The sequence below is a fragment of the Protopterus annectens genome, chromosome 5.part1, assembly GCF_019279795.1.
Source record: "Protopterus annectens isolate FY-2018-M chromosome 5.part1, PAN1.0, whole genome shotgun sequence".
Lineage (NCBI taxonomy): Eukaryota > Metazoa > Chordata > Ceratodontiformes > Protopteridae > Protopterus > Protopterus annectens.
This window is the reverse complement of record NC_056736.1, coordinates 522,159,740-522,180,954: the sequence shown is the minus strand read 5'-3', so window position 1 is coordinate 522,180,954 and position 21,215 is coordinate 522,159,740. Positions and strand designations below refer to the sequence as shown.

General features: G+C 39.5%; 1 protein-coding gene across 1 annotated transcript in view; it reads left to right on the top strand.

Annotated features, from left to right (window-relative positions):
* Positions 1-21,215, top strand: part of CFAP44 (cilia and flagella associated protein 44) — a 1,689,287-nt gene that overhangs the window by 1,422,491 nt on the left and 245,581 nt on the right. The window contains exons 31-32 of the mRNA XM_044073142.1: positions 18,526-18,729; positions 19,906-20,101. Of these exons, the coding sequence (XP_043929077.1) occupies positions 18,526-18,729; positions 19,906-20,101 (400 nt within the window). The remainder of the gene's footprint in view (positions 1-18,525; positions 18,730-19,905; positions 20,102-21,215) is intronic.

The following is a 21,215-nucleotide window of genomic DNA, read 5'->3' as shown; positions in this document are numbered from 1 at the left end:
TAACTGCAACTAGTGCAAAACCTACATTTAAACATTTCTAGATTTTTATCAGTATGAATAAAACTAATAAGTGTATAATCTACCTCTAGAAACTGCTTAATGGGCCTAGCTTTTTTAACATAAAACCTTGATTGTTCACCTATTGTATGACTTGTCACTTTTGGAACTTCTTTTTTATTTCCTGTTCATGTTCTTCTGATCTGGCCATGAAGGGAAGGAAACAGGAGATTACTCCCTATATAAAGAAGAACCTGTGTCCAAGTCATCTTTGAAATAGTGTCCTGTCATTTTCCAAGGATTAAATCAAAGCCTTGGATTACCAAATAAGTATTTAGCCTCTGGAGACCATGTCTGCCCAGGACTAATCCTAACACATCTACTAGGATCTCCATGTACTTAAGGCCAAGCTTTTCTCAGCACAAGAGCAGTTAAATCAGCTTTGCAGTCTGTGGAGAAGACTGTCAGACAAACTGTGGACAAGCAGAGAGAGGATGATGACACATAGCACTGGAGACGGCCTTAGCTTAGTGACCAATTCTGTTTTGGCTATCCAGGTTTTCAATCCTTTCTTTCTTTCATTGGTTTTTTTTTTTTTTTTGCTTTTTTTTACAGCAAAAAGAGAATTGGGGGGGGGGGCAAACTCTAAAACACTTGCAAGCAGTTAATAAAGACAGTGTTAGTTAAAATAAAGAAGGACTCATTAATTATTGAGCCCCCCCCCACAGCCTTCAACATCTTGCAGCAATGGCCAGATTAGCACTTGTCCTGCCATCATGATAATGTAAAAAGGAAGAAGTGCTGAGAGTAGATGTCTAAACACAAACAGCTACATTTTATCAAGATTACTAACCTTCATGCTAAGGGGAATACAGATAAGCATAAGGAGTGTTTTCTCATATTAAAATGCCTAAAGAGAGATGGATAAATGGATTAAAATACAGAATGTTGTTGTTATCTGAGGTCAGGATTACTCTGATAATATGGCAACATGTTTAACGGGTGTTTTCTGAAACAACCACAGCAGGGCAGTCGGGAGGTGGGGTAGAAGATGGGCTGATGTAGACAATGGCAGTCATGTCATGCAGAGAAAAGTAACTGTACTATCATGGCCACTTCTGTTACATTTTCCTGGCACTAAGCATTGGCTTCAGCCAGATGTTGTACAAGAGATGTTAGCAAAATGCAAGAGGCTTCACTTGCAAATCTCATTGGTGAGAGGCTGAAAACTGAAAGCAAATGATTGAATTGATTTCTGAAAGTGGCTTCATCAGGCCAGAAGTGGACTAAATGATTTAGTCACTGACCATCTTCAAGAGAAATCTTGATAAGTGAATGAGTAACAGAAAGTTCACTCCAGGGATCATTCCAGTTGCAATACTGGATATGGGCACTGTGAACTAACATAAGGTGGCACGGTACCTGGGGAGTTTTTTGGGGGCTAGGCTTGTAAAGGCTCCAGGACCATTAGCCTAGTACACACCTATGAACCTATGAGAGAAATTAGGTAAATATCAAGCCAAGTGTGTTGTCACTGACTACATTTTTTCTTGCAGAACAACTAACAGTTTCATTTCATTGCGTTTAAACGATAAATAGAATATAGATGAAAGCTGGATTGAACTGGTGGCCGCATGATTACCATTATAACTAGAGCAATGTAGCTAGGTCTGGGCTAGGGTGCTTTATTTGCTGTCTTTCTCACATTAAGTATCTAATATAGGCAGATACATTAATTGGCTTGATTAATTATTTAAATAAAAGCAAGAGCCAGCAAAACAGTGACAATAGGATATATTTTAATACAATAAGGAGAACAAACTATATCCTATTGTCACTATTTTGCTGGCTCTTGCTTTTTTTAAATTATACTGGTGACTTTTGGGGCCGTGCAGCTACCATACTTGCAGGTTATTTCCACTTGAATACTTGATTAATTATTTGCAACATTTACAGACCTTTGGAATTGACATTAAATAATACTGAAAAATCCAAGAATGCTTACTGAAAGCATTAGTCTGAAGAGCTAGAGGAAAACAGAGAAGAGTGATGCACTACTTAAATATATACCTAATTATATACCTGACTTAAGAGGAGCTTGGTAGACAGGTTGGGGGTTGGCAGGATTGTCATATAGGTTAAGGTGTTTACCTCACAGACACAACATACAAGGTTTGCGTCTCACCTTTGATCACTGTCTGGCTATTGGCTTGACATGTAATAGTCTACAGACTAATTACCTAATATTTTTGGAGGGAGAAATTGGCATAATGTTTGATTCTGACCTTTTATTATTGGCTAGGCTTGTAGTAGTCAGCAAATGGTTATCCTAGTATCCAAACCCAAGACTTGAACTAGAAGTAGTGACAAGAACAGTTGTAGATATTCAGGAAGAAAACCAGAGAAATACTGTTGAGTATGTTAAATCACATATACATATGTGAGCTGACTGTTTTTACATGAATAGATTGTGTATAGCAGAAGTGATAAAAGAGTTAAAAAGCAGTGTATAAAGGGTTATAATTGATTCTCACTTTGGATTCAGAAGATTATATGTCTGAATCCTACCATGGTCATCTGTAAGCAATATTTGTTGCCTGGCAATTAGCTCAGATTATTAAGACTATGAGCTTTTTACAATCTGCTGCATGTAGTCAAGGGTTTGATTTCCTAACTCACCATTTGCTTAATGACTGAGTCTGACCAAGTCACTTAACCAGACTGTGATTTGGAAACATAATCTCTCAGCGGTCTCCTGTTTCTCCTGTTCCACATGCCTAGTAACTACTATGCACTTATGAGCATATTCAGCAGATTATTATCTTCACTGTGGCATTGTTCATAGGTGATTTCTAGGCTAATAGCACAATAGCCTTTACAAGCCTAATAAATAATACCAGGATATGACAATATTATGTCTTAATTCCCCAGATATGGGCTGGGGTAGTAGCAGGGTAGTGGGTCTTTGGGTGTTGGAGCCATACCTCTCAACCTGGAATCATCAATAATCTGGACAAGGCTCATGAAAAATAGGTACAAATCTGTACACTGATTAACATAAAATTAGCATATATGAATATGTAACCCCACCCACTCCTATGGAATTGTGGGATATTAACTTTCAAATGCAAACTGAAGAACAGACAATCAAAGTATGGTACTAGAGTCCCCCTGCAGCCATTCCAGTGTCCCATTACCTGGCTATTTTGCCCCATTTACCATAAACATTAATGTGCATACTGCTTTACTTCTACATTGATTATTTGGATTTTATTTTTACATTTTATAGCACAATGCACAAATACTAATATAGAGATCTGCTAAACAAAGCAATACTGAAACAAAGCAATACTGTCTCACAATAAAAATAAACATAGCATTAAAACTTCTCTGCCCTTGAAACTCACATTCATTAAAACAGCATTGAAACCCACATTCAAAGAAAATGCATCTGGCCAGTGGCGGATAAAGATTACTTTTGGGCTGTTTTGAAATCATAGGCCCCATGAACACGAAACATACATGTGTTCTTTGATACACCTTCCTGACTGTATTAAATTACATTCCTTGTATAATGCAGCACACTTGTTAGAGCACGGTTTAAATTTATTGTTTTGAACATTTTTCCAGTGAACAATGAAACAAAATGCATGAACCAATAATGACAAAACTACCCAATTCAGAACATTTCCATCTTAAAGTCTACTCAAACTTCTACAATCTACCATTATCAGTAAATATGCACAATCTCTGCTGAAGTAAAAGTCATCTAAATAATTCCACATTCAAGAGATCTGTAAGATCTGTACCTAATGAAGAAATTGCTGCTAGCAAACAACTTAATATTTTATTGTTTCATCTACAAATAAAGTGCCCATTGCCCTTGAGGAATCAATAAGTATCTCCGCCAAAGAGGACATTCTGAGGACTGCAACATCCACCACCACCTCCTTTAAGAGTACAATACACAGTACAGTATCAGCAATCCATCTACATACTGTGGGAGTAGAACCCACTGCCTTCTGCATCAAATGCAAGTATTCTACCTGTTGTGCTACTAACAACACAAACTGACTTGGCATAAGTAGCATTAAACTTCTCTCCCCCTGAAGAACTATGCAGCACAAAAAATCTGGAAAAAGCCAAATTTTATTGGGGGGGTGACAAAAGCCCAAAACCAGGGAGGGACATATTTTAAATATTGCTTGTATAATCTTAGAAAAGCTGCTAGAATAAAATGTTTTGTGTTACCATGCATTTCCTGAAAGACAGGAAGACTTACTTAGTTTTCAGTTCTCACTGACTTGCCTGAAAACCACAAATTTTAAGAGGAACAGACTAAAGGTATGAGCCAAACATTCCAGACATATACACTTCAGTAAAATGTAATCACATTGTCCTGCAGTTAAGCAAAAGTAATCTAAGCACACATATGTTTGTTTCTCCTGCTTTCATATTCTCTGCAGCTAAGTAGGTAAATAAAAGAAGCTGCATCACATAAACATTAAGCGCACACAGCTAAGTAGTAAATAAATAAAAGAAGCTGTTTCTGTGTTCTGCTAATCACACAAATATTAAGCACATGCAGGAAATAAATAAAAGAAGATGCTGCTGCAAGCCTGTACGCGTGCACACGTACATTTCTCCTGCTGTTAAGTAAAAGTTAAGCTAAGTCTGCACTCTGCAGCCATTAAGTAAATAAATAAACTATAAACCAACATTTGTAGCCACTGTTAAGTAAAAATATGCAGCCCTTACCTTATTATTTAATGATTTTGATCCTCAGAGACCTCCAGAAAACCAAATATGTATGAGGAACAGACCAAATATATAATGCAAAAAATCTGGACAATGCATATTTGACCATGCATAGCATTAATTAGCTGTATATGACCTTCACTTGTACTAAAATAAATAAAATATACTGTTCCAGGCCAGAGATGATCCTTTTATAAAACTATCAAGTAGCTGAACGATCAGGCTCACACAAAAAAAATGTAAATAATAGAAATAGGTTTGTTTTCAGCCTATCCTTATCAAGTCATTCTTCACCTAGGGTTCTAGCTTTGATAACTAATTTTATTACATTTATTATTTTCCAAACTCCAATCTCCAACAGAACAATGCTAAATAGCAGTACAAAAATAAGAACTTTACTCCTTGTTTTCTTGCAAAAAGCACAATCTAGACCCACAGTAAGTAGCCTTAACAAGAATGCACACAAATAAATTCAGTGTGTAAAGAAAATAACATTGCAGAGAGTATCTGTTTCACTAATGCAAAGTAGCACAATCAAAGCTTAGTGATGTGATAGCTGTAATTTAAATGCCAGTTTCTGATATACCCTTCAGCTGTCAACCTTAAATTAGAATCAGTATAAAACCATCTTGAGCTCTTTTTAGTCTTTAGTTCACGTCTATTACAACTTTCAATTCAATGGTCTTTGAGTCCATGAAAGAGAATCAAAATCAAATGGATAAACATACCTGCAACGAGCAGAATGTTTAGCATGTAGCATCCATTCCAGCAGCATTCATAAATCAGATTACCTGGATTTGCCACACAATCACAAGAGACAACTAAGTAAATAAAACAAGCACACACCACACCTTAAGTATGTTTGTAGACACCGAAAGTATCAGATTTTAAATAGAAGCTGCTGATAAAGCTAAGTATGGAGCCGTTAAGTACGTACTTTTATAGCCGCCAAAAGTAATCAGTTCACATTTTAAATAGAAGAAGCTGCTGCTAAAGTTAAGCCTGCAGCTGTTAAGTAAATAAAATAAGCACACGAGTGACACAGCACGTACGTTTCTTTTGTAGCCACCAAAAGTAATCACAACAAGCTGCTAAAGCTAAGTCTGCAGCCATTAAGTCAATAAAATAAGCACGATACGTACATTTGTAGTGTAGCTGCCCGCCAGTGCCAAAAGTAATCACATTTTACATAGAACCTGCTAAAGCTAAGTCTGCAGCCTTTAAATAAATAAAATAAGCACACAATATCATGTACGTTTTTGTAACTGCCTGCCAGCGCCAAAAGTAATCACATTTTACATAGAAACTGCTAAAGCTAAGCCTGCAGCCGTTAAGTAAATAAAATAAGCACACGAGTGACACACAACACATACATTTCTTTTGAAGCCGCCAAAACTAATCACAACAAGCTGCTAAAGCTAAGCCTGCAGCCGTTAAGTGAATAAATAAATAAAATAAAATAAAGCTGCATTTGTCTTAGTTTTTTTTTACCTGGAGGGTGGAGGAGCCATGACAGGGAAGAAAGATGTGCTGTGCAGAAGCTGACGTCATGCACGCCCTGCACGTGATGATGTCAGGATGAGTTTTAAAAAAAAAAAAAAAAAAAAAAAAAAAAAACAAACAGAAAAATCGGAAATTAAAGGGGCCATTGCGGAAATTCGTGGCACCCCAATAATTTTCCCTCAAAACCGGTATTTGCCAAGGATTTCGGTACAGTTGAGAGGTCTGGTTGGAGCCCTGAATCATTTTATAGACTGCCTCTGTCCATAAGGGTCATGGGCAGTACCCTGGAAGTAAATTTATGGTTCCTCATCCATTTATCCATATTCGTTTTGAAGAGAGTGAGGGATGGCCTTTGTTTTATGAAGATGAGGAGTTTATTCCATAGACGAGGTAGCCTTTGGGTTACAAATCTGTCTCTCCAGCATGTTCTGTTAGAATCACAAATAAGGTTCAGGTCCATGGAACAGGTAACCCTTGTATAATGTTTCTTGCAAATGTATAACATTTTCATCAGGGCTGGATCAGAGAATGCCTTGTAGGTCAGGAATAAATCACCTCTCAATAAATGATATGAGACAGAGTAAAGTGATAGGGACTTTAGTTGGTCTGCATAAGACGTGTGTCTTACATTTTGTATTTTTTTAGTGAGAGGCCTCTGGGAGTGCTCCATTTGGTGTAAGTGCTTGGTTAGATACATGCAGAAGGGAGTACTGTACTCAGTTATGTTCCTGATGAGGGCTGCATACAATGGCACTGTGACGTCCTTTGATCTTGATGCCATCCCTTTATTTAAAGTTGAGACACACAGAAGGATTTCCTCACCACCGTAGCTACCTGTCGGTCAAAGTTTAGGGTACTATCTAGCTATGCTCCTAGGCCCCCTCACCACTGGGTCTACTTTTAGGAGTGCGCTATCAGTATTATAATTTGCATGGATATCTGATTTACTGAATGGTGTAATTATACAATTTTTAGCATTTAGTCTCAGACCATGGTTTTGGCACCAGTCGTTCATAATTTTTATGCCTGTTTATAAGGTTTCACCATCATTTGGAGATTCAGTGATTGCTCCCAGCTTTCAGTCAGCAAATATGGTGAGCCAGAGGCCCCCAATATTGACCTTCATTTCAGAGAATTATAAGCCAAACAGGAGGGAACTCAACACCGAGTCCTGTGGGACACCGCTAGTAACAGGTTTCTTTTTGGAAGTGGATTCATCTGTCCAGACAACATGTGTCCTCTCAGTGAGCCAGGTTGTTATCCATCTGATGATGTAGGAGCTTATGCTTAACTCAGTAAATTTATCTATGATCCCTGAGTGGGGGATTGTGTCAAAAGCTGTGGCCCGGTCCAGATGAGCTGCGTGTACCATTTTACCCTCATCCATGGCACTGGTGCCTTTCTCAAATAAGTCCACCAGACTGAGCAGGCAAGACCTCCCTTTGACAAAGCCAAATTGGGTTTGGTCCAGTGTTGGAGATTTCCTATGTCATTATTGATCAGATACATGATAATTCTCTCCGTAGCTTTGGAGATAAGACTAGTCAAGCTTATGGGTCTGCATTTCCCTAGGTCTGTTGATGGTCCCCCCTTGTGCAGAGGGACAACTATTGCAATCCTCCATTCCTCTGGGACAAAGCCTGTTTGAAGGCTGTGGTTACAGAGGATTTTCAGCTGCCCTAATAGATTATGCCTTAAGCTATTTAAGAAGCATCCTGGAATGTTGTTGGGACCCACGAAGGCTGTGTATTTTGCTTTAGTGAGCACAGTAAGGACATGTTCCCTCATAATGACTGGTATGTGGATGATTGTGGGTATTTCTTTGGTTGTGGTAGGAGGTGATTGGGGAGCGGAGAAGTTTGAACTGAACTTGTCAGCCAACAGGTTTACTATAGTTTTAGGCTGGGTGTAAGTGTTGCCATTAATGATTAACTCGGCACATTGCTGAGCATTTCTCCTGACGTTACAAACATAATTAAAAAAGGCCTTATGCTTATCTTTCATCCGGGAGGCTATCTTTGCCTTGTAGTTCACTTTGACAGATTTGACCAGCTCTCTAGTTTGTTGAGGCTGGTGAGTGTCTTTTTGTATCGTTTTGTCTGTTCTTTCTTGGCTGTGGAGAGGATTTTTTTCATTTTGTTGAATAGCCTATTTATGCTAGGGGTCCGCTAGGGTGGTTTATTTTTGCCAGTAATCATAGGTTTGACTCTGACAGGTACTGCCTCCTCAATGCAGCTATAAATGTGGTTGTACAGTGCTTTTGTGTACAGCTCATAATAGGCCTCAGAGTCATTCGGGTTTGGAGGGGCTTGCTAGTTTAATAAGGTGTCACTTAATTTGAGCTAATTAGCCTTAACAAAGTTCTTAACAGGTTAGGAGTTTGATGGGGATTCTAGGATAATTTTAATATTGAAGGGATCATTTATGGTCAGATCTTATAAGGGAGGAGTTAATGCACAGAAGAGAGCTGCATCCCCATGTTTTAAGTACTAGTTGTAGGATATTTGTACCTCTAGTTGGGGAGCTAACAAGTTGCTCCAGTGTGTTTGCATTGACAAAGTCCAAAACCTCTGAGCAACTGAACTATGGGTCGTATAAGTCTCCCAGTTTATGGAGGGGTAGCTAAAGTCACCAATAAGTATGGTGTTAGGCTAAATGCTAAGAGATTCCAGTAGGTTTAGGTAGGAGGTGTGGTTTTCCAGACTTATGTTAGGAAGTCTGTAGTTAACAAGGATATGATAGGGGGTCGCACCTTTGGTTAGCTGGGCATGGAGCAGCTCAAGCGAGTCATGTGGTTGGACCAGTCTAGCAGTGTTCTTGTCCTTTATGAACGCTGAGACATCTTATTCCTTTGTTTTATGCTGAGTTAAGGGGATCAATATGTATGAAAGGCATTGTAGCTTTTGATAGCTGGGGTGCTTTCCATGGTTCTGAAAATGTTTCCATGACTGCACATATGTCTGCATTCTTCAGAGTGAGGAATGCTTCCAGGGAGTGCAGTTTTTTATTTAAACCAGTAGTGTCGAGCAGCAGTATCTTTAGGTAGTTGTGAGTGATTGTTTTTGTTATGTTGGAGGTTATAACAACTTGGAATGGCCTAAAAGGGCTTTATGGGGACATATAATGTTTTTGCCAGTATCCAGAAGTCAAGTGGTGTCAAGTGAAAACCATCTCTGGGAGAGCGTTGTGGTTTGTCGATCATGTCTCCCCAGGATGGCAGATATTTGATCCCCTTGTTGGGAAATCAGAAACTAAGCCAATTATTGAAATCAATCATTTTTTGATGGGACAGTGGCATCAGCACTGGTGAAGGTAGGATGCTATTCAACACTACATTCATACCCACCTAGGGCACATATTCAAAGAGCTCCATCATGTCTCTCCATATAGCCCAGTGAGAAGTGTCTTATTTCATTGATGCCCACATGGACTGTGACATACTGGTACTTGTGGTTTAAAAACCTGAGTGCATGCATGATCTGGTGGATCCTGGCTCCAGACAGACAGCTCACTGTGATCTTCTTGTTTAGCCTGGTGAGGGGGAGGGGCACATAAGTATGTCTTACAGTAGAATCCCCAATAACTAGAAAGTTTGTCTGTGTTGTTTGTGGCTGTTGTATCTGTCAAAGCTAATTTAGCTTTAGGGAGCCTGATTCTTCTGCTGAGGAATCCAAGTCAGATGAGGATTTCTTGGTTTACTCCTTCAGAATGCCATCACATGCGGATTATTGCTCTGAGGAGGAGTAATCCTTAAGCCCTGACCCCCTTTAAGAAGAATAGTCCTTTAGGGATACAAATGGTTCTCATGATGGGATATTTTAAGTGGGACTGCTTTCACGATTCTGACATCGAGAAAAGGTATTGTGAGTTGATGCAGATGGATTCCCTTAAGCCTTCTGCTGGTCCCCCTGTCTTGGCTGCCCTGTTGGATAGTTTTTTGACTGCTTCCTTTGTTCTGATTACCAGCCTCCTGTCCCTAAGGAGCCTGACTGTTTTTATAAAGTGCCTGAGGCTTTCAAGTTTCTTTATAAGTGAACCTCTTCTGATCCAGCTCTGGTCTCTGTCTCTGCTGATAAGTCTTCCTGACTTTGACTTCTTCCAAGCTTCTTCCCTCAGACAAGTCAAGTTATGGATAAGCTGGGGAAGAAAGTCTACACTTCTGCCACTCTGGCATTTCATGCCATAAATTATCCAACTTATCTGACAAGGTATATTTTATCCCCTTTGTCTCAGCTTTGGTGGGAGGTGGGATGTTCTGTCTGACCTGCCTCATTCAGAGGCTATGTCCACTGCTCTTTCTTGGGTGGGATCCACTTCTCAGGTATCTTGTCACTCCATTGTGTAGTTATGATGCTGCTGATGCATTCTCTGGAGCTGCTGCATCGGGCTGTGTCATGACACGTTTGTCTTGGCATTGTTTTCAGGCTTTGTCTGATGATATTAAGGCTAAGCTTTGGGTGGCTGCTGTGGTGCAGCAGTTAGTGTCACCTCACAGCAAGAGGTTCTCCTGTTTGATTCTCATCTGAGGTGCCTTCTGTGTGGAGCCTGCATATCCTCCATGTGGTCACATGGGTTTCCTCTGGGTGCTCTGGTTTCCTCACACATTCCAAAGACATGCAGTAGGTGGATTGGACACTCTAAATTGGCCATAGGTGAGAGTGTGTATGCGAGTGAGTAGTGCAAATGAACTATGGCAGCAGGGCTAGCTACCTGGCAGTGTAAACCTTGGCTCCAGATGATTGTCACTGTGGAAGTGACATCCCTACCCCATATGCAAAATGGGAAAACGGGTTGAGGATGGATGGATGGATTAAGGCTAAGCTTCTTAATTCTCTTTTGGATAATCAGAATCTTTTTTGTACTCCATTGGCTGCTTTATTTAAGACCAAGATAGAATCATGAAAGATCTTACTCAGATTTTTGTCTCTCCCATTGCTAAATTTCAGAGGAATTATCCTGCTATAACAGCTTTTTTTTCATAGACAGCCTCTTCAGCACTCTAAAGGTAAGAAAGTTCCTAAGTTTATTTTTTATGACATACCCATTTAAATTTCTAGACCTCAAAAATCTTCTTTTCGGGACAAGCCTGCCTCCATCTGACATTCTGAATGCTTTTCCTGCTGCCCAAGTTCCTTTATCTCTCAGACTTTCTCTGTCAGTCCCTGTTTGTCAACAGATTACTTCAGACTCTTGGGTTCTGTCAGTCATCCTTCAAGAGTACTTTATGGTCTGGATATCCATTATACCCTTTCTGGGCATTCCTCAACCATCTTCAGACAAAATTCCCAATTTTTCAGGGCTACTGCAGGGTTTATTAGATCAAGGCACTGTTCAAGCAGTTCCAGAGGCCCTAAAGGGTACAGGATTTTATTCAAGGATGTTACTGCTCCCTAGAAAGTAGGGGTCATGGAGGCCAGTTCTAGACCTTTCCTTTCTGGATATTTTTCTCAGAGTACCAACCTTCAGGATACTTTCCCTCCAGACACTGTTTCACCTCTTGCCATCTCAAGCCTTTTTGGTTTCTCTGGAACTGAAGGACGCCTATCTTCATATTCCCATTCACCCTCTGTTCAGTAAATATTTATGTTTCTCTGCTTATTCCTCTCATTTTCAATTCTCTGCTTTGCCCTTTCATTTTTCCACATCCCCAAGGGTATTCGCTAAGTGCCTGGCTGCAGTCATAGCTTTCTGCCAGCTTCAAGGAGTACAATCATTTCCTTATTTGGGCAACCTGCTTCTTCAGGCTCCTGCAAGACCTGCACTTTACCAGACTCCTTTTAGCAGAGTCTGGGTTTCACCATCAATCTCCAGAGGTCTAACCTGTCCCCCTCTCAGAATCACATTTTTCTGGGTTGCAGGATTCAAATAGTTCCAATGCTGGCTTCTCTGCTTGCTCCCAAGGTTCTGCCTCTAGCAGCCTGCTTCTGGTATTTACTTCCTCTGTCTCATGCCTGCCAGGGAATTTCTGAGGGCTGTGGGGTTCATAGTCTTAACTATGCCCATGCTCCCTTTTCCCAAGCTTCATATAAGGAAGTTGCAGTGGTATCTGCAGTTGGTGTAGCTTCAGCATTGCCACTCTCTGGAGTTTCCAGTTCCCTTACTCACTTGCCTCAAACATGAGCGTCATTGGCGAATTCAGCATATATCCTTCAACCCAGACATCCCTTTCCAGGATGCTGTTTACAGATGTTTCACATCAGGTGTGGAAGGGGTTGTTTTGGATGGTCTGAGTGTTCAGGGTCTTTGACCCCCCCCTCATCAGTGGCTGGACAATATCAACATAAAAGAGATGTGTGCACCTATCCCTTCTCTTCAGGCCTTTCCCTCACTTTGGTCCCCAGGCATTTTAAAATACCAGTCATGTGATGCATCAGTAAGTATGGGCGGAACAAGGACTTATCTTCTTTGCAGACTAGCCCTTCTGGCCTGGAATCTAGATAGCCAACTATAGGTTTCTCTTCAGGTGGTTTACATTCCTTCAGAACAAAACCTGATAGCAGACACTCTGAGCAGGTCCATGGCACATCCTCATGAATGGATGCTTCACAGAGAGGAGCTTTTGGGCATAGTTCATTGGTGGGTTATTCATCAAGTGGATTGTTTTCCCAACTCTCTGAACCATCAGATTCCTTACTTCTGTTCCAAAACTACAAGTCCTCTGGTTTGGAAGATGGATGCAATGTCTTTTTTTTTATGGAAGGGGATGTTCCTTTATGCCTTTCCTTCTTTTCATTTTCTTCCCATGATGCTATAGAAGATTAAATAGGACTCTCCAAGAATCTTGTTAGTGACTCCCTTTTGGCCCAGATGGCACTAGTTCCCCCTCCCTTTTCATGTGGCCAAGGACAATCATCACAAGCTGCCACACCGAATGGATCTTCTTACGCAAGATAAGGGATCTCTCCTTTATCTTCATCTGCCCACACTTCAGTTGACACATTGGGTGACAGGGATTTAATCCCCTTTTGACACCAGTTTTCTGAGAATGTGCTTCAGGTTCTGAAGGAGGCCAGGAAACCCAGTACCAGAAATCATATGTGTCCAAATGGAATAGATTTTCTGTTTGATGTCTTAAGCTTCACCAGGATCCCTTTTCAGTGGGGGTCCCTTTGGTTTTCTCCTACCTGTGTAAATTGCTAATTCCTGGCTTGGCATATTCTTTCAAAGCTCACTTGTCATCATTCTCTGCATGTCTGCCTTTGAATCCACTATTGGCCTCTCATTTTGAGGTTAAACAATTCCAAAATGGTGTCCTCCACATCAGATCCCCAAGAAAGCCTATCCCTCCTCCTTGGGACCTTAATTTTGTTCTTGAGAAATTGATCTAGGCTCCTTTTGAGCCTGATGCTGCTTGTTTGCAACATTGCATCTGGGAGACTGTTTTATTGGTTGCCCTGACCTCAGCCAAAAGAGTTTATGAACTCCAAGCATTGATGGAGATTTTCACTTTTTAAATTTTTCATAGGGACAGGGGATTCTGTGTACTAATCCTTCTTTTATGCCCAAGGTGGTCAATGAGTTGTCCCTTAGTCTATCCAGTTTCCTTACTTTTTTCCTCCTCTGCTATCTGCTAGTGAGAATATTCTACATACCTTGGATCTTAGTAGGCAGCTCAGATATTTAGACAAGATGAAGGTCATATGAAAATCTGAGCAGCCTTTTGTTACTTTTCATGCCAGGACATTGGGGGTTGGCAGTTTCTAAGGAAACCATCTCCTCCTGGACTCCAAAAGGCATTGCCTTTTGCTATTTCTTTCATGACAAACAGCTTTCTGTCTCAGTTTGTGCCCATTCTACCAGATGAGTAGCTTCGTCTGGAACCTCCTTCAATAGTGTGGACACCAGTTCCAGCCTTGATTCTGCTACATGGTCTTCTGTGCAGACCTTCACTAAACATTATAGCATGGATGTCATTTCCAGAGCCAGGGGGTGTTGCTAAGGCTATCCTTCATGGGTTTAGGGAAGGGTTCCTCTTTGCCTTCTCCTCCCATTCTTTACAGTAGCTTTTGTACTCTCACAGAGATAAGGAATACTGCAACAGTGATATGGAAGGACATAGTACAGTTGTGTAAAATCTTACCATAACAGTAGATGTCCTTCTCTTTAGTTTTGCACTATTCATTTCCTCCCTCCTATCCCCTTTTCTTCCCTTTTCCTTTTGGAACATCTGACTGGCTGAGGGTCTTTGCCTTTCACCTTAGGCACCTCCTGTTTCCCTGGATGTACATGTTCTTTCTCCTTGACAGGAGATACCATTGGGTATGAATACTGCAACAGTGAAGAGAAGGACATCTACTGTTATTTTAAGATTTTAACACAACTTCTACCTTCAGCTTACAGCTGATTGCTAGACTAGCTGCCTTTGTGGTCTATTTTAAGCCCAGCTAATTTCCCTTCCAAAGGTGAGAATTAAAACTTGTACCTTGTGTGTGTGAGGTAAACACCATGACCATTATACCAACCCCTAACCATTTCAGCAGCCAGTATGCATTTCAAATTAAACATTTTATTGGCCACGTTTTCAGGAAAGGCTTGGTTTTGCCAATGTGTTGGGTTGACACATGCATTTTAATACATTATTATAGCAAAAATGATGCTCAGATGACAGGAGTAAGGAGAGACACCTGGAAACAATTTTACTGGTGCACCAGGATAAGTGTATTGATATACATAGGTGATTAATAAGCTGAGCTAAGCAAGGTAGGACTTGTGATACTCGATGACTCTGGGAAAGAAGATGGCAGGATTAACTTGGGCCATACCTCTCAACCTGGAAACATCGAAAATCTGGACAAAGGCCGATGAAACATAGGTACAAATCTGTACGCTGATTAACATAACATTTGCATACATAATTATGTAACCCCACCCACTTCAATAGAATTGTGGGATACCAACATTCAAACACAAACTGAAGAACAGACAACCAAAATATTGCCCCAGCCCAGACCCTGTAGTATTTTTTTTTTTTTTGAAATATGTAACAATTATGTTCACTGAGAAGGGAGAAGATGATGAACCTTAGGATTTTGTTTTTGGTGACTTGCAGTCTGTGGGTTTTGTGGTAAAAGTAAGTTATTTAATGGTAGGCAATATTCTAATCTTAGCAAAAGAATATTATAGTTTGCTAGGACCTCCAAAAGTCATTCCCCATGGCCTACTGATCAGTGGCATAGCTTGAGTTTGTGCCGCCCAGGGCTGTCTTTAAGTTTGCTGCCCTTCACACCTCACAAAATCATGGTCAAGTGGGGCCCCCATACACAACCCTCCTCCCCCCTGCAGCCATTCCAATGTCCCATTACTTGGCTATTTCACCCCATTTATCATAAACACTGTAATGTGTGTACTGCTTTACTTCTATGATGATTATTTGGATTTCATTTAAAACTTTTATTTTACATTTTATAGCACAAACAAACACTAATAGACATCTGCTAAACAAAGCCATACAGTTCATAATGAAAACAGACTTAGCATTAAAATTTCTCTGTCCTTGAAACTCACATTCATTAAAACAGCACTGAAACCCACATTCAAAGGAAATGCCTCTTGCCAGTGGCGGATAAAGATTATTTTTGTGCTGTTTTCAAATCATAGGCCCCTTGCACATGAAACATACATGTGTTCATTGATCCACCTTCCTGATTGTATTAAATTACATGCCTTGTATAATACAGCACACTTGTTAGAGCGCATTTTAGATTTATTGTTTTGAACATTTTTCCAGTAAGCAATAAAACAAAATGCTTGATCCAATAATGACAAAACTGCCCAATTCAGAACATTTCCATCATAAAAGTCTACTCAAACTTCTACAGTCCACCAATATCAGTAAATATGCACAATCTCTGCAGAAGTAAAAGTCATCTAAATAATTCTACATTAAAGAGATCTGTAACTAATGAAGAGGTTGCTGCTAGCAAACAACTTAATATGTCATTGTTTCATCTACAAATAAAGTGCCTGTTGCCCTTGAGGAATAAATTGCCTATGTTACATTAAAAAATGATAAGGTAGTAATATTGCAATAGGGAATGGATGGCAAACATAATAGGTTCATAGTTACTAGGTATCTCTACCAAAGAGGACATTCTCAGTACTGCAGCATCCACCCCCTTTAAAAGTACAACACAGTATAGTATCAGCAATCCATCTACATACTGCATCAAAGCAAGCATTATACCTGTTGTGCTACTAACACAAACAGACTTTGGATAAGCACTGCAATAAGTAAATGAACACACACAAACACACAAACACACACACAAAAGTTCCTGCAATAAGTAAATGAACATAACTAAGTTTGTGCAATAAGTAAATGAAGAAACACACTAAAATAAGTAAATAGCCATTAATAATACACCTCCACACCTCCCCACCAATAAGGAAATCAAAGCTTCAAATGTCTGCTCACATTGCCGTTAGTAAAGTAAGCACACTGCCATGCCATTACTCCTGCATGAAAGCACACTTGGCTGTTTCTCCTGCATGACAATTTCTCCTCCCAGTAAGTAAATGAAATGAAAGAAGCCCAATAAGTGAATGAAGCAACACACTGCAATAAATAAATAGTCGTTAAGTAAATGAAACAGCACACACCTGCCTGCCATAAATAAATAAATGAAAGCACACCTCCCTACCAGTAAGGAAATTAAAGCTTCACACACAAATTCCTGCTATACATAAATGAAACAACGCATTGCAGTAAGTAAATAGCCATTAAGTAAATGAATGAAGCAGCACACACCTGCTTGCCATAAATAAATAATGAAAGCACACTTCCCCGCCAATAAGGAAATGAAAGCTTCAGTCAAATGTCTGCTCACACTGCCATTAGTAAGGTAAGCACACTGCCATGCCATTTCTCCTGCATGAAAGTACACTTTGCTGTTTTTCTTGTATGACAGTTTCTTCTTTCTCCTGCTTCTATGCCATTAAAGTAAAAAGACACGCTTGCTTTTAAAGAAAGCACACTTTGCTGTTTCTCCTGCATGATAGTTTCTCCTTTCTCCTGCTTCTATGCCTTTAAAGTAAAAAGACACTCATGCTTCTAAAGAAGCACAGTTTTTCCTGCTTAAAGCTGTTTTTTACCTGGAGGAGCCAAGCCTGGGGTATACCTGCCTGCAGCCATTAAATAAGTAAAGCAGAGAAAGCAAAACATATCCTGTCTGTAGCCATTAAATAAGTAGCTGGGGAAGAAATCTATGTGTTCACAGACCTGTCTACAGAAGCTGACGTCATCGTGCATGCCTTGATGACATCAGGAGTAAAAAAAAGGGGGAATTCAGAAATTAAAGGGGCCACATGGGAATTTCGTGGTACCCCAATATTTTGCCCTCAAAACCAGTATTTACCAAGGAATTTGGTATGGTTGAGAGGTATGACTGGGGCAGAAACTGAAACTTCAAAAATTTAATTTAGAAAAAGTCTGTAATCTCTGCAGTTTGTTAACCCTTCTGGAAGTGGCATTAACAGAATATGTAACAGTATGAGGAATAAACATTTGTAAGATCCACTGCTATACATTTAATGGCAGTTGTACTGCGGAGTTTCAAAGTTCACAGTATATGTCAGGTGTTCAATTCAAAGAGTATGCAACTGGGATTTGACAAGATACAGCAGTTTGACTTAATGTCATGAGCTGAATTTTCACAGTGTATTATGGGTCAGATTTAGCTTTTGAAGAAAACAAAAATGTCATCAAGGTATCTCCCCCATGAAGCATTCAAGTTTACAAATAAATTAAATTTGCAATTACTACTTATTCTGCTGCAGGCAGGTTTGAATCAAGTAGATCTTCATGACAATATAAAAAAAAAAATATATATATATATATATATATATATATATATATATAGTTATGTTTTCTTAGTTTTTGCCTGTAGTGGTTCTGTATTTATCTTCTCCCACAGTTCAGAAACAGTTAGCCCCTTTTTAGAACCTTGCTTCCTGGCTCTAATGTAACTTTTAAACATCCAAGGAAAGAAATTTAAACGTTGCAATAAACAGGAGCATAAATAAGAAAACAGTGCAAGTATATAAACTATAAACCAAAAAATCAAGCATAGTCATGAGTGTAAGAGTAATAGAAAATGAGATAAACTGCATAAATTCTTCTATTTTCAGCTGCATCTGCCTAGGTCAGTGTGTGATTGTCACTCAAAAGTTTGTATTGCAAAGGTATGACTATTACCACCCCTTTCTTTTGCATAATTTTTTCTGCATCCTTCTTAAAACCATGGTTTTACTACTACTATTTTTCCCCAGATCAATGAAATGGTAATCACCTTTGATGCAGAGGTTCTTTTTCTGCGTCACCAGAAAATGAAACTTGATATGCAGATGAAGCTGGCTGATCTTCGGCATGTCACTCTCTTTGAAGAGTTACTCTTGCTTAAGGAATTTGAGAAACGGGAAAATGTGTTGCAAGAGAAAGTTAACAGTCGTATCAATGAAAAACAAGAAGTACAGGTTGGTTTCCACTTTTTGAATCTATCTTCAGACTTAGTCACACATACTGTCATATCATACCCAAACTGTCACATTCAATTAATTGATATACATTGCTTGGATGCTGTAAAAATGAATTTTCATGACTTGTTTATCAGATAGGCCAGCATTAGAAAATGTAAAGAAGTACATCATTCCAAAGTGTTAAATCTGATCATTTAATACACTCATGTGATGACCATGCAGGCAACTCTTCCTGTGTCATCTTTTTACATGTTAAACTATAAGTTCATCTCTAAGTATTCAGTACTAATAGTGTTGTAGAAATGGGTCTATATTAGCTGAATGAAACACAAGAAGAGCGAATGGACTTTGGGCGACACAAATGAAGTGAACACAGTAAATGCTGAAGTGCTTTTCCACCGAAATCCAAAATATCAAAAGGTTTTGTTTGGCCAAGCTCACTAATGTAAATGTGCAATAGTTACTGACCTTAGGATTAGAGTGCGGGTTAAGGTAAGTGCATATGTAGTAATAGATTTAACCTACACCTTAGGGTTAGAAGTAGGGTTAAGTTAAGTGCATATATAGTAATACAGTTGTGTAGCAGAATAGTTACATAAATTACACTTTTCCCATACTTGGGTGTTGTTTGTTTATGTCCACATACTTCCTGCGTTGGTGGGATATTGCACATTAATTGGACTATATTGTTTTAACAGCATTTTGCACATTTAATAGCACCTATCCTTTATTGGTGCACAATGTATGATGTTTGCCCTATGTGTTCCGTAACTTTCTTAACTGAATAAGTCCAGTCTTGTCTATACCTTTTGCTGCTTGATGGAGTTACGTCACAGATAGCATTTGGCCAAGTATGACAGTTAATTTTTCTGTTTTTCGCTCATTTAGCGGTTCATCTTTAACGTACTTCGAGATGTATGTGTCGCCCAAAGCGCATTCACTCTTATTGTGCTTCATTCAGCTAATATAGATCCATAGAAACAGGTAAGCTTTAGTTAACCTAAGCAGCAGGAGCTAAATGTTGGCCTTTCTAGTAAAAACCTGTGTATAAGCATGCAAAGACAGACACAGACAGACATATACACATACACATATCCCTGTCCATACCCCCTTTACCATTCATTATCTGTGGATAACGCACACCCAGACTAATGCCTTTCTGTTCTGCTGTAGAGAAAATCTGAAGAGTGTCAGCAACAGATAGAAGCTAAAAAGAGAGAGATTACCAAATTACAAGAGCGTGAAAAAGTAATTGAGGATGCTTTCCATGTATCTCTTGGCGAGAACAACAAATTTGCAGACTTTCTCACAAAAGTATTCAAAAAGAAGGTTAAACGAATAAAGAAGAAAGAGCGGGAAGGAGAGGAAGGTTAGTAAAAGGTGTTTTTAATCTGAATTATTCTAAATATTATATCACTATCCTCTAGCGTCATGAAATACACAATGAGTTAAAACAAGTTTATCATTCAAGAAGTGACTCTTTATTAGCTGGTCCATTTGATGTGGGCTGATTTGCAGATGCTTGTTCCCTACCTGAATAAAGATTTTTTTAAGTGGGGGACCAGTGATGCTGGCAGTTACAGTCAGGATGCAGACATAGTGAGGTAAGACCATGCTAGCTCATTGCTGATTATGTATTATAGAAGCCTTCATAACTGACTGTTGCACTGTAGCATAATCCCTCATCTCATTGTTACTTTTGTTTTGCAGCAACCCATTTTGGTATTTTCTTATCTATTATTTTTATTTCACTTCATTTTATGAACTAGATGGATGTGCAAAAGAGAAACACAATTTTTCAACATGTTAACAATTCTACTGCCATTGAGTGCTACAGCCTAGGAGACTTCAGTTTGATTGGCTGCTTGGGCATCTTCTAGAGCTTGCTTGGGGACGATGGGCTTTCCTAACATAGAGGGGAGGGGTGGATTGAGTTCATCCAGTGCCACAGTCCATGGGATGAGGGGCAGTGATACAGAGGACAGCCCAGGGGTAGGTGTTCAGCCTCCAAACTGCAAACATTGTAGCCCTCATCATGGATGCACAAGAGTATGCCCTCACAAGGGGAGAGCAAAGTGACTTCCCTGATTATGCAGATCACAAGTCCCCTCCCTAATGTTAGAGTTAAGGCCATTCTAAATTTACCGTTATTGCTAGGATGCTGTTGAGGGTACAATCCACTTCTGCAGCTGGTTGTTATAGGCTCATAGGTTCATAGTAGATTACTAAGCTAAGGGCTTAAGGGTCCTTACAAGTCTAGCCAATATAAACCGATTTTACCAATATATGGCCAGTAGGGGCAAGAGGATGGCATGGATTTGTGCTGTGCATTGAGCATCTTACAGAGTGCCCCTGTCCATAATGGACATAGGCACTACTCCATGTGTGAATTTATCATACCCCATCCATTGATCCAAATTGCATTTGAAAAGGGCCAGGGAAGGTCTCTGCTTAATGTAAATAGGAAGCCTGTTCCAAAAAAA